The 13,068-nt window shown below is 40.8% G+C and overlaps 1 protein-coding gene across 2 annotated transcripts in view; it reads right to left on the bottom strand.

Annotated features, from left to right (window-relative positions):
- The window catches only part of DDX47 (DEAD-box helicase 47), a 45,319-nt gene extending 32,547 nt beyond the window's left edge, over positions 1-12,772 (bottom strand). Inside the window, exons 1-6 of one of the 2 annotated variants that reach the window (XM_083156620.1) lie at positions 12,600-12,772; positions 10,331-10,424; positions 5,498-5,686; positions 4,872-4,943; positions 2,916-3,034; positions 464-535 (exon numbers count right to left, since the gene is read on the bottom strand). In XM_083156620.1, coding sequence (XP_083012746.1) covers positions 464-535; positions 2,916-3,034; positions 4,872-4,943; positions 5,498-5,686; positions 10,331-10,424; positions 12,600-12,662 — 609 coding nt within the window. In that variant the 5' untranslated portion in view covers positions 12,663-12,772. Of the gene's footprint in view, positions 1-463; positions 536-2,915; positions 3,035-4,871; positions 4,944-5,497; positions 5,687-10,330; positions 10,425-12,508; positions 12,539-12,599 lie in introns of those variants that run through there. The other variant, XM_083156622.1, reaches the window with a different exon arrangement.
- Positions 12,773-13,068: the final 296 nt, after the last annotated feature.

The following is a 13,068-nucleotide window of genomic DNA, read 5'->3' as shown; positions in this document are numbered from 1 at the left end:
CATGGCGAGCCCCATGATGGGACGAGGAATGCACGTCAAGTGGGGGTGTGCTAAATCGCATGTGATTTGCGTACAATATACCCAAATTTGTTATCAAAATCGACAAAACTATGTGCACTGCAGGTGGGGAAGATGTAACACTGGCAGATTTGGGGGGAGTCATTTTTTTTTCCGCAGGGTAAATACTTCAATCAATTTCAACACACCCCACTCAAATCTCTCTCTGCCCATGTTACATCTGCCTCACCTCAAATGCGTTTTTTTTTTTTCCCGGTTTTAACAAAGTCTAGAACCTCCAAAACTCAGAGGCTATTACATTTATACCTAGATAGCAAGATTCAGTGTTTTCACAGACAAGTTATACTTCCTAATAAACTTGGCAACAAAGAATATACAATTATTTCAACAAAAATATTCTGTGCTAAATACTTTTGAAATAAAATTATTATATAATTTTGCTCACCTTTTTAGTCATTGTTGCAGAGAAAAGAAAAGTCTTCCTGTCACGTGGAATGACTTTTAGAATTTTGTCAACCTAAATAAAAAGCAGCCTGTGAGAAATTTGTCTTTTTCCGTAGTTTCGCACCACAAATGATAACCTCGAGCAACTGAAAAGGTCCATTCAAAAGAATGTAGATTTAAAAAAAAAATAGATATCATGCTTTTATCTGAATTAACTCACTCATTCAACTAAACATTTGTTTTATTTAATTACCTTAAAAACCACCACTCTCAAAAAATATACCACAAATGTAAAAAAAAAAAATTCTGATATAACATTATACTGCAATTTGCAGTCATAGAAATATAAAAAAAACAGACATTTCAAAAATATAAATGTAGTTCATACACCTGTGTAAGTTTGAATGAACTAGGGAGGTTATTGTGGTTGTCTTTTTAAGCCCGTCCGCCACTGGCATTGCCGCCCGCCCCCCCTTTATCATGGCTTGGATTTGTTTTGTTTTTTTAAAAGGGTGATTGACCTCTTGGAGGGAACTGAGTTTGCGCCTTACTCTGGGACCAAAAAAATAAATAAAGGAATGTTGCCTAGGTTTGGAGTTCCGGAGGGAAGGAAAGCTTATTTTGAAGCAGCAATGGAAGAAACAATAATTCAACGAAAAAGCACAGCCCTGGGAAATGGCAATGTTTGGAATGGTCTGCCTTCCAAGATCTGAGCTAAAGAGCTCGTCTCACTGCCACAGAGACTGCCGACAGAGGCAAACATACCTCCAACCCAATACTCCTTCGCTTAGGTAAATGCCTGCTTCTCTGATATTGTCCACTAGGGGCAATAAATCCGCTCTGCGAGTACCAGACTGCAGACCCTCTTCTAGGGCATCAGCCCAGCGACCTATAGCCACTGAAGTCCAAGCGGCCACATAAGCCGGAGGAATTGAAGCTTCTGCATTTGTATAGATCAATTTTAAGATTTGATTTAGATTTTTGGAACTGGATCTTTAAGAGACGTTACATATGATATAGGCATGGTAGAAGCTTTAACCAGACTAGTTACATGGGCATTCGCTGCAGGTGGAACTTCACACTTTTTATGGTCCTCAGAAGGAGGATAAACGGTGGAAATGTGCTTGGAAATTAGGAACTTTCTATTAGGATTTTTCCATGCATCCACTGGATCTTTTTTCCACGCTTCGGAGCCTCAGAAGGATACGGAGTCTCAGCATCCTTAAGTTGCAATGTCAACCAGATGGTTGGAATTAGACTGTCCACTCTGACCCGAGTCATGTTATCCTCATGAGCCGTGGAATCATCCTCATCTTGAGCATCCAAACAAGGATCCTCTTCAGAGGAAACGTCAGAGTCCTCCATAAGTGAAGGCATTAAAGTTTCTTGCTGTACAGCCCTGCATGAACTACAGGTGCACCTAAGGTGTGTTTCAGTGAGGATGATACTTGTACCAAATCCTGGTCAGATTGGGACAGGCCTTGCACCCATGCTGTTTCCACTGGCTGAGAAGGAACCTGGGGAATGGGCGGAGCAATAGGAGTACGCAAAGCTCTTTGCAAGCTCCCTTTCCTGAACCCTTAGTAGACATTTTGTATTGTATAAGAACACTGTGTGGCTATAAATGCCTACAATATCACACCACAATACACACTAGTATATGAGGAGGAAAGTACAATAGGCACTAATAAATAAATTAGCGACAATATACTGTTTGTCCTGTTAGCCACTACAGGGTGATGTGTAGATATGAATCGTCACATCCTAAAAAATAACCAACTAAAAGAAAATAAACATAGTAAATTGCAGTGCAGTATATAGTACAGAGAACTTTCACACAGGAAGAATTAAGAAATTAAGCCAAAGTGAGGTAAGGGAGAGTTCACATGGCCATTTCGACAATAGCAAAGCTAAGTGGGGCGATTTTTGAGCTCCACTCCTATTAAAAGCCAGCTGCCGAATGATTAAAATGGCACCACAAACGCTGAGTGAGGAGGAGAGAAGAGGGAAAAAATACGAGACAGCCGTGAGGTCCGTCCACCAGTCACCGGGAGAAGTGCGGAAGCTGTCAGCTGCATCGCTGAAGTACCGGCACTGACAGCATGAAGTAAAAATAATAATAATTTAAAAGAAAACTTAAAAAAAAAAAGTAGTAAATTCAGGGATGTAACAACCCTCTCCTGAAAATGGCACCCTGTTCCTCAGAGCACCAAGGGGAAAAAACTGGTCTCTGAGGACAGGAAAGCGTATTAAGGGGGGGGGGGGGGCTACGGGCTGCACTCTCTCAAAGAAGTTAATCTCCTTGGTGCCCAGTCCTAGGGCCCCTAAATACCCACAATCACAGCATCCACCGCTGGCCGATAGAATAATAATATTTGCCAGCACTGCTTTACATTATGGTCCTAATAGAACAGAAGTTCATAATCTGTTATATTCTCACCCGAATATCTCACCTCTGTCTCAAAGTCCATGTTAAGTATACGATCAGCTTCATCCATTACCAGGTACTTAACTGCTCGAAGGTTAAATCCCTTTGTGTTTTCCAGATGGTCGATAAGGCGTCCAGGGGTGGCTAGTGAGGAACAAAACATTCTAGATTTGTATTGCTCAGATTCAGTAGTCAATATAGATTTTAGTTTAAGACCACTTCTCCAACTAGCCGGATATTTAAGGCTAGTTGTCGGTAAGGTACTTGTGTAGTTTCACAGCAGCATTTACACAATCAGCATAGCGTCCATGTCAAAATGAGCGTAGTGTCCCCACGGCCAGCGTAGTTAAAAGTAGCGTAGTGTTTCCGCAAGCGTCCCTGTCAGAATCAGCGCAGCGTTCCCGCGCGTGTCATTACTGTTTCAGATGTGTGATATGGCAGGTGTGAATGTGTTTCTGAAACACCCCCACTATCCACGCCAACCCGAAGCGTGGCGAGCGTTACGCGTCCTCCCGACCTTTTCATACCCCCACTATCCACGTCGGCGTGGAGGACAATTTATAAACTGTGGCAAGCACAGCGAGCCACTGAGCCCGAAGCGTGGCGAGCCCTGCAAGGGGATGTGGATTACTTTACATGTATTCCGTGTCTGCTCGCCACACTTCGGGCTCAGTGGCTCGCCACACTTTATAAAATCAACTCCACGCCGACGTGGATAGTGGGGGTATGAAAAGGTCGGGAGGACACAGAACGCGTCCGCTCGCCACACTTCGGGTTGGTGTGGATAGTGTGGGTTTCAAATAGAGGCATTTGCCAGTATTTGAGTGCACGGTCCAGTACCCTCGAACAGTCATTTGCCAGTATGTAACATGGAGCACTGGCAAATGCCTCCTTTATTGTGCATGAGATGCACTTGCTTCCGCATCCCCTCTTTGGACAGGAGACGCACGCGCTACCGAACCCCTAACACTGTCGGCAGGGTTGCTGTACCCTGCCGCAATAGTTACTCAGACGCAGAGTGATATCAGACGCTCCTGCGTCTCAGACAGATGGAGCTCCTCTGCCAGCGCCCACATGATGCCCTCTCCGCCAGAGAGGGCATCATGGGGGCACCGGCGCTGTGTGAGAGGCGCTCACTAGGCTTGCCAGGAACGCCGGAAACAGAGATGCAGTTCCCGGCAACAGTACGGTGAGAAGCTGCCTCACAGGGACACTACGCTGACTACGCTAGGCAGCCGTTGGGCTACGCTAATAACGTAGCTTCAAACGTAGCGTAAAATACTAAAATAATTTTTCATTAACTATACGTTCAAGACTAGTATTACAAACCTATGATTATGTATAAGCAAGTAATGACAGGTCAGCCCCCTGAGGTCCCCACTATGCTGCTCTGCACAACTACAAGTTCAGCGTATGCGTAGCAATTACTGGTTTTGAGCTTTACTGCCGTCATAACCCCCATGCAACAAACTCTCATACGGAGTCTCACTGTGCACGCAATAACCTATGTCTGCTACGAAAAGAAGAATAAAAGACAATGAGGCAGATGTATTAAGCTTGGTGTAGAGATAAAGTGTAAGATGATAACATTCCAGCCAATCAACTCATTTCTCAAACATAGCTGATTAGCCGATGCATTATCTCCCTTCCACTTTATCTCTTCACCAGGCTTAATACAACTGCCCCATTGGGAGGGAGTCGACAGACCTTACTAGGTCATTTCTCCAATTTTGCATTCCACTGAAAAATATGAAATGAGACACACTACAAAACCCTTTTATTGCTCAACAGAAAAGCTACATACAGTAATACATTTATAGTTAACTAACCATTTGTTAGTAAGATTCCACATTAACCTACCCCCTAACTTCTCTAGTTGTTACCCATTGGTAGGTCATTACTATTACATTACTGCTGTAGTTTGCTTTTCATTACATTTTCATATTAAAATTATTTCATATAGATTTAAAAATGCTCATACCAATAACAACATGAGGCTTTTTTGCAAGTGCCAGGGCTTGAGACATCATATCAATTCCACCAACGACAACCACTGTCAAAGACAAAATGATATTAACTTCATTACTTTTTCTTATAATTGATGGCTTCTTGTTTGCTTTAGTATGTCTGAGAATAAAGGGCATTTTGTTCTACTATAAACTGTCATAACATTTATGCCATCATTAGCTGCTAATTATTTGAGACGCACAACCAAATCCATTTTGTATCTTAAATGTAAAAAATCGTAAGCCATCTATATTACAAATCTTTGTCCTTGCAAGCAATTGTCCAGTACTTTATGTTAATAAACTATACGAAATGCTGTACTTATCGAATGAAACATTGCCCACAGGAGAGAACAAATTGTAAATCTTTTCTGTCCATGCATTCCACATTATGAGTGAGAATATTAGAAGTAGTTTTGATATAGGATATGCGTTTTTGCTGCATTAATGTATAATAATTTACATTATGCAAACCCAAACTATTTACCTAATAAAATGTATCACTTTATATCAATCTTTTAGTCCAGAAACTAGGATAACATTTTGCACTTCATATTAAACGAGCATTAATATTATACTCTGAAACGCAAAAAAAACTTACCACTTTTAACTCCAATAGAGGAACCAAGAGCCTCAAACTGTTCAGATATCTGGAATGCCAACTCTCTTGTTGGTGTAAGAACCAAGGCATAAAGTCGCTGTGGGTTTTCCAGCAATGTCTGGAGGATGGGTATTGCAAAGGCACCTGTCTTACCCGAGCCAGTCTCTGCTAGACCAATGATGTCCCGACCTGTAAAGAAAAAGGAAAGACAATATTAAATAATGCCTTCTAGACCAAAGGTTATCAGTGTTGCCCGGATAGGATACCACTAACAGGTGTTTCCCCTTGGAAGTTCCTACAAAAAAGTTCTATGTTTTTGAAAGAAAAATAAAACACTGGTGTACAAGCTCAACTTTTCTTTAAAAACTCAAAAATTTTGGCATTTTGTGACTTCCTAACGTCCGTAAATAACGAATTTCAAACGGCACATATCGCAATGTGTACACACACACATACAGATGGAGCAATTCTACCCCTTTCCGCCAGCACATTAGATGTCAGTATCTGGCGGCGGCTGCTGGCAGAGGGCGGGCCGGCGGACGTGGACACGCAAGCATCAAACACGCTTGCACGTCCATTGGCGAGAATGGGGCGCGAGTGTCTCCAATGCGCACCCCATCCGCCTGCTGGTGATAGCTTGGGTTGGCAGGCTGCGCAATGGGAGCCACTCAGATGAGAGCGGCTCCATCTGTACATACATATAGTACTGTGCAAAAGTTTTAGGCGGGTGTGTAAAAAATGCGGCAAAGCAACAATGCTTTCAAAAATAGAAGTGTTAATTGCATTAACTGAAAAAAATAAAAATATTTGTTGTGCCCACCCTTTGCCTTCAAAACAGCACCAATAATTCTAGGTCCACCTACACAAAGTCAGGGAGTTTGTAGGATTAGTACAAATTAGACAGACTTTCAAACTGCCCCACTGCTATGCTGGATATTTCTGACAATGCATTCACTGCGCTCAGAGCTCAGACACTGGAGCATTTAAGAGGGTAAGAAAAGGAGTTTTTTAATTTTCTTCTCACCCATTATAATCAGATCTGTCAGATTATATGCTTGCCCCATTATATATAACTTATTATGAATGTTAAATATTACTGTAGCCTGACCATGGAGATGCAACTCCAAATACACTAGAAATATATTGAAATCACCCGCATCAGTTCAGTCCTGAGCTGACAGCAGATAAAGGACTAACTGGTGTAGCATACGTAATGGGACTGAAACGCTTAATCTTTCTCTGCCTACCAAGCACATGATTGAAAGAAGATTTCTATCCCAGGGGCATACGTAGGCTTTTCCAGCTTTCCTGCTAAAACTCTAATACAGTGGTCAGGTAACTCGGTCCTCATTACCCCATACAGTGCATGTTTTGCTGGTAACCCAGCAGATGTACAGGTGTACTAATTACGCAGACACATTTTTATAAGGTCCTCAGGTGGAGTTAATTATTTCACTTGTGATTCTGTGAGGAGACCTGCAAAACATGCACTGCGTGGGGTAATGAGGACCGAGTTCCCTGACCATTGCTCTAATAGCTCTCTAATTATTACAAAATGTAACATTGCTAAATGTCCAAAGACTTAAATCATCAGAGTAGTTTCCTGATAGACATACTGCCTTACTGTAGGGTAGATTTACTAAAGCTTCTAAACAATAAAAAGAGATGATGTTGCCCATACCAACCAGTCTGATTCCGTTTAGAATTTTCTAAGATGCAATAGAGAAATGCTAGACGTAGGGGGAAATTTAGTAAAGGAAATTTGTAAAAAATAGGTGTATTTGTATCCAGAAATACACTTATTTTTGACATTTAGGGGGGTATTCAATGTCTGTCGAGCTCGGTCGCCATCGAGCGTTTCATGGAGTTCACCTAAGAATTTTGGTGTTTTTTGCATCTCGGATATTCAATCCTTTGTTTTTTTTCCGCGCTAGGGTTTTTTTTTCCTCATTTCGTTATGCTCCCGTGTCAAGATTATGTGATCTCGAGTAGCCGAGCTCTTTGGACCCTTTTTTTAATCGATTTGACACGCACCCTATTCAATGTTCATGTATGGATGTATTTCTCGACACACTTTAGGCAACTATTCTGGGTGTTTTGCTCGCCTCCATCTTGAGGCGTGATGTTTGTATTTTATTGTGAAATAGTTTGAGGTTTCCATCTGTTACTCCTCATACATATTTTGCTATTATGGCCATTATTATAACTTGTTTTGCGAAGGACATAACAGTGTTGTCAGCATGTGTTTTGCAAATGCTGCGTGCATATTTTCACCCAACAAATATTGTGCAGAAGCACACTTTTCATGGAGAATATTGTATAGCATTATTTTTTGTTTATAGAAGGTGTCTACTGTTCCTCCACTATACACAGCACATGTATCAAATGCTGTTATCGTTATGAGAACGGCTGTGTTTGCATGTTGAAGTACATGTATTTGTTCTGCTTGTTTTTTTATATGATTAGTGAATTCTCTACACTTATATACTACTCCTTCTATGAATCATCTGTGAATGGGTCGATTACAATTGTTGACTGTATGTACCGGCTGAAATCGGCAGGAGTTGCTGAGTTTGTGCAGCACGGATGGCCAGAGCCTTGGAGCAGGAGACCAGCAAGTACTACGAGGGAACACGAGTTACAAGCCTATTTATAGGCGCGGACATGGCGCGAAGGCGAGTTTATACAATGTTGCGAGTTATGGGCGTTCCAAATGTCGACAGGAGGAGACTTCGAGGATTGACACTTTGAATTGGCGAGATCACGGCTTGCAGGAAAAAAATATTTCTGTCGAGCGAAACGTATCCATAAAAAACTTGACTACACGAGGTGAAAAAAATGAGATTGAATACCCCCCTTACTATCCCTAAAATATAGCAATTCGTATTGATAGCACATCATTACGAATACGAATTGCCGTATTTTCGGGATAGTAAATGTAAAAAATAAGTGTATTTCTGGATACAAATACACCTATTTTTTACAAATTTCCTTTAGTAAATTTCCCCCATAATCTGATCACTGCTTTTTATTTTTAGAAGCTTTAGTAAATTTACCCCTAAAGGTGCATCCACACTGTACAATTTTTTTTGATCGTTGAAAGACATTGATGACCAATTTCCCTTGAACCCAGTGACCTGGACAAAAGATCTAGCTACAATTTATAGTCTTTTTGAATGAAATCCAAATTGAGCTGCATGCACAGTTGATCAACAACTGGCAGGTATGCGCATTATCATTCGATGCATACGCACTGAAAGATATTTTGACCAATATCATTCAGAAGGGCCAAAATGAATGAAATTGGTAAAAAAAATTGATATGCAATCCGAAGCTACACCAGAAAGAATTCACTTTTCTGTATTTAATCTTATTTTAACCTGTGTGTAAAATTACCATCATGAGTATTTGTCTACGCTTGTTTTAGAATTAATAATAAAAGTTTTGTTATACAAGAGTGCCGCCAGAAAAAAAAAAAAAATCTTAATTTATCCTTTATAATAACTATGTTCTGACTCTGTGGGAGCACCACCGGACTATACATTTGAACTGTGTTTGCAGGAAAAATATCACTAAATTAATACATTTTGTTACATATTACCAAACAGAATGTTTCAAACCAATTATATATACAGTTTCACTTGTGAACATAGCTTCCTAAGAAAGACCAGTGGGACACAGGAACACTCATGTACTGTTAGGAGAATAACCAGAAGTGGTCATCATTGGAAGAGTTGCGGACTAAAAGCCATAACTTTGATGTGGAAACAAAGCCGAGCAACTATGAGCACAAACATATGAACTGGAATGCAGAGAAATGACAGCATGTGCTCTTGACTGGCTGCAACATAAGGAATTTTGTTCGCCAAAGTCCTGGAGAGCGGTAAAATTAACGTCTGCAGCGAACATGATAGCATGGTCGAGATTAGTTGCAAATTTGGGGTTGCATTTCAGCAAAATTAAATTGCCCATTTGGTCTGGATTAATGGTGTCCTTAATGCTGAGAAATACAGGCAGGTACTTACCAAACTGCTTCTATGCCAAATAGTTTACATTGGCTGCCCTTTCTAAGTGGTGGCACATCTATACATGAACTCAGACACCCGGCTGTCTGTCACTTGTGCACATACTCTTTCTTCTGTTGGGGCCCCATTTACTATTAAATATTTTATTTATTTATTTATTTATTAACAGTTTCTCATATAGCGCAGCATATTCCGTTGCGCTTTACAATAGCAGACAGTGAAACAAAACAGGGTATTTACAGACAGTCAAAATGTAGGAGGGCCCTGCTCGCAAGCTTACAATCTATATTTGTGGCTAATTTCCCCAAAACACCCATTTTCGGGGGTAAGCCGCAAATAATAAGTACGCCCTGCATGTATCAAGGAGGAACCGCAGCAGGAATTGCCAATCCCTCCTACCCTGCCGCATCCCCTATAGGTTTCTACGTGGGATGCAATGCTGCCCCGATCGAGATTGTGCAGCATTGCAGTGGGTTCCAAGGTTACAGTCATTCTGAGATGGCAGTAGTCCTTTGTAGCTTATGGGATAGCAATGCGATCCTGGGCAGCAAATGCCAGCCAAATCACATTACATATGTGATCTTATATTAAATGAGCCCATAAATTACTAGAGTGGGCCCCATTTGGAATATGAAGAGCTTCCTGGGCCCCACAATACCCAGGGAACATAGAACACAACAAGACCCAGCGTGACTTCACAAGAGAGCTAAGTAACAAATATAAAACATTTGCAAACTTATTTAACACTACATTAAGACCAGTAGGTAGGTTTAGATAAGTCACTGTCAGCTAGTAGGGCCTCGCTTACCTTGAAGAGCAACAGGAATTGCCTCAATCTGAATCTTGGTTGGAACTTTCCATCCTAACTGTTCACATGTTTCACACAACACATCTGTCACACCCTAAAAAATAAATTAATGAAAAAATACATAGTATTTATATTGGTATTTTGATATCACATAAGACCACTGAACTTGACAGTAAATTAAATAATGGATGAGTTCAGCAAGCAAAAGCATGACTAACTTATGTCAATAAAAAAAAAAAAAAGTAAAACATCTGTTCTGCAGCACAATGATTATTGTATCACTCAAAACATTCAGCTTCACTTTAATGACTAAACCCAATAAAAAAAATAAAATTAAAAAAATTATATATGTATGCGTTTCCGGTGAGCCACGATAATTGTTCTTCCAATTTTTGCCACAGCTAATTTGATAGCAGCATATATCTTATTCTTGGTCTAGGAAATGTTTATACAGTATGTTAAAGGTAGTAAAATAAATGAAAAAAGCAAGACGAAAGAACTCTGCTGCCCTAAAACAAATAACTATGAGGTGCCAAATAGATCATATTTTGCCTAAGGAATACACACAAATCACAAAAGAATAATGGAAAATGTACATAATTTAATAAGTTCGGTATAGAAGTGTGGCAAGTTACCAGCACGATCAGCGTCTGGTAATACATTTAACCCAAAGTTTTGGGGAAAAAAATGCATAACTCCAAGGGATACGGTCAATGGGTTACCAGCATGATGGTCGACAGGGTATTTTTTTTACTGTTTTTTTTTAGCCAAAATGTGCCAACAGGCTGTATTTCATGCCATACCTTCCACTAGGGCATGATGGGAGAATGAAATTGTATTTATTAACAGTTTCTTATACAGTGCATACATATTCTGCAGCGCTTTACAGAGAATATTTGAACATTCACATCAGTCCCTGCCCCAGTGGAGCTTACAATCTATATTCCCTACCACATTTAGGGTTAATTCTGTTTGGAGCCAATTAGCCTACTAGTAGATTTTTGGATTGTGGGAGGAAACCCACACAAGTACGGGGAGAATATACAAACTCCACACAGTTAGAGCCATGGTGGGAATTGAACCCATGACCTCAGCGCTGTGAGGCAGTAATGCTAAACATTACACCATCTGTACTGCCCAGTGTAGTAGTAGTGTGCCGAGTCTAGCCAGCCATGCGAGGGGATGCGATGCTTACATTTCGGTGTCATGTTAAAATGACATGTGCCAACAGGCGGTATTTCATGCCCTTCCATCCAATAGGTCGTGGTGGGAGAATAAAATAGTGTGCAGAGCGTAGCAACGCACCGTGCCCAAAGCATGGCGAGTGCAGCGAGCCATGCCAGGGGATGCGGTGCTACGGTTTAGCGTTTATGTTGACAATCCGGTAACAAAAAAAAAAACATGACAACTTTTTCAATGTCGACCTTACCCCATGTCGGCCTAATGACCCTGTAGATCTAAAGTCATGTGGACCTTCCTGGATCATATCGACCTAATGATCCATACCCAACTCCAAATATGGCCCATTCCAGGAGGGACAAAATATTCTCTACTCCTGGACTAAGGCTGGGTACACACCTAAAGATAAATCAGGCAGGCTGCTTAATCAGCCATGGCTAATGTCACAACTGGGTGGACATTTACATGCACCCGCACAGTTGCACTGTCAATAATCACTGCCAGCTTGTGCAGCAGTGGTATGGGCGCTCAGTGGATTGCCCATACACACAGCACAATGTGAAGATATATCACACATCCAGCATAATGTCTGTACAACAAAGTTTAATGGTATATTGCTAGCACACGACCAACAATTTATTACCCATACCTTTAGCATAACCTCGTCATTTTCTTTTGCTATTACAAGTGTTAGTTGATAAGAAAGGTGTTCCATTATTGTTATTGCAATCAAAAATTTAGAGGAACAGAGCCTTGTGTCCCTCCTGTAATGGGTCATCTTGGGAGGAATGCTATTGGGATACACTAATAAAATATTGACTATAACAGATTGTATATGGGCAATGCGATTTACATTAGGTGAATGAACTGTGATGAAAACCTCTATAAAAGTTAGAAAGAGCAAAACAGTGATATAAACCGGCAACGATACAGTCTCCTGCCATATAGGCTAGTCGTGTTTGCGTACCCATGCAACCCAAGGTACATTACTATACTCACTGCATGCATGGACAACTACACACAACGTAGAGTAGCGATTAGAAACGGAAGAAGCGAGTACATGTTATCATATCACAACATCTTTCCTCACCAATTCGCGGAAACTCTTCGGTCCTTCCTCAGTCTCTGGGACACTCACATGCTCGGCCGCCATGCTTCCCAGGGAAAGAGATTGGAAACGCACACACCGACTACTCACTTCCGCCAACAATAACCACGTGACGGGAACGCACAATTACCCAATTTCCGACTTCTTAGAGTTCATTTATATTTTACAAGCACTGAGAAACAAATCAGAAAAAAAAATCTGATTCTTCAAAATCTCATGTAGATTTATAATCTAGAAAAGAGATATTTAACGTGTGACAAGTGTTACTTTTGCTACTATGGGACTACATATCCCAGCATGCCTTGCTACAGTTTTGCTGGTAGGTATAAACTGTTGCAATGCATGCTAGAATGTGTAGTTCCATAACAAATGCAATGCTTCTGCAAGTTGTCTATCTACATCGATCTGAGAGAGAAAAAACTTCCATTAAGGAAGGAGTCTGTTGTAGTCT

The sequence above is a fragment of the Crinia signifera genome, chromosome 8 (assembly GCF_055691185.1).
Source record: "Crinia signifera chromosome 8, ASM5569118v1, whole genome shotgun sequence".
Lineage (NCBI taxonomy): Eukaryota > Metazoa > Chordata > Amphibia > Anura > Myobatrachidae > Crinia > Crinia signifera.
The sequence above is the reverse complement of the archived record's forward strand: the minus strand, read 5'-3'. Positions and strand labels throughout refer to the sequence as shown.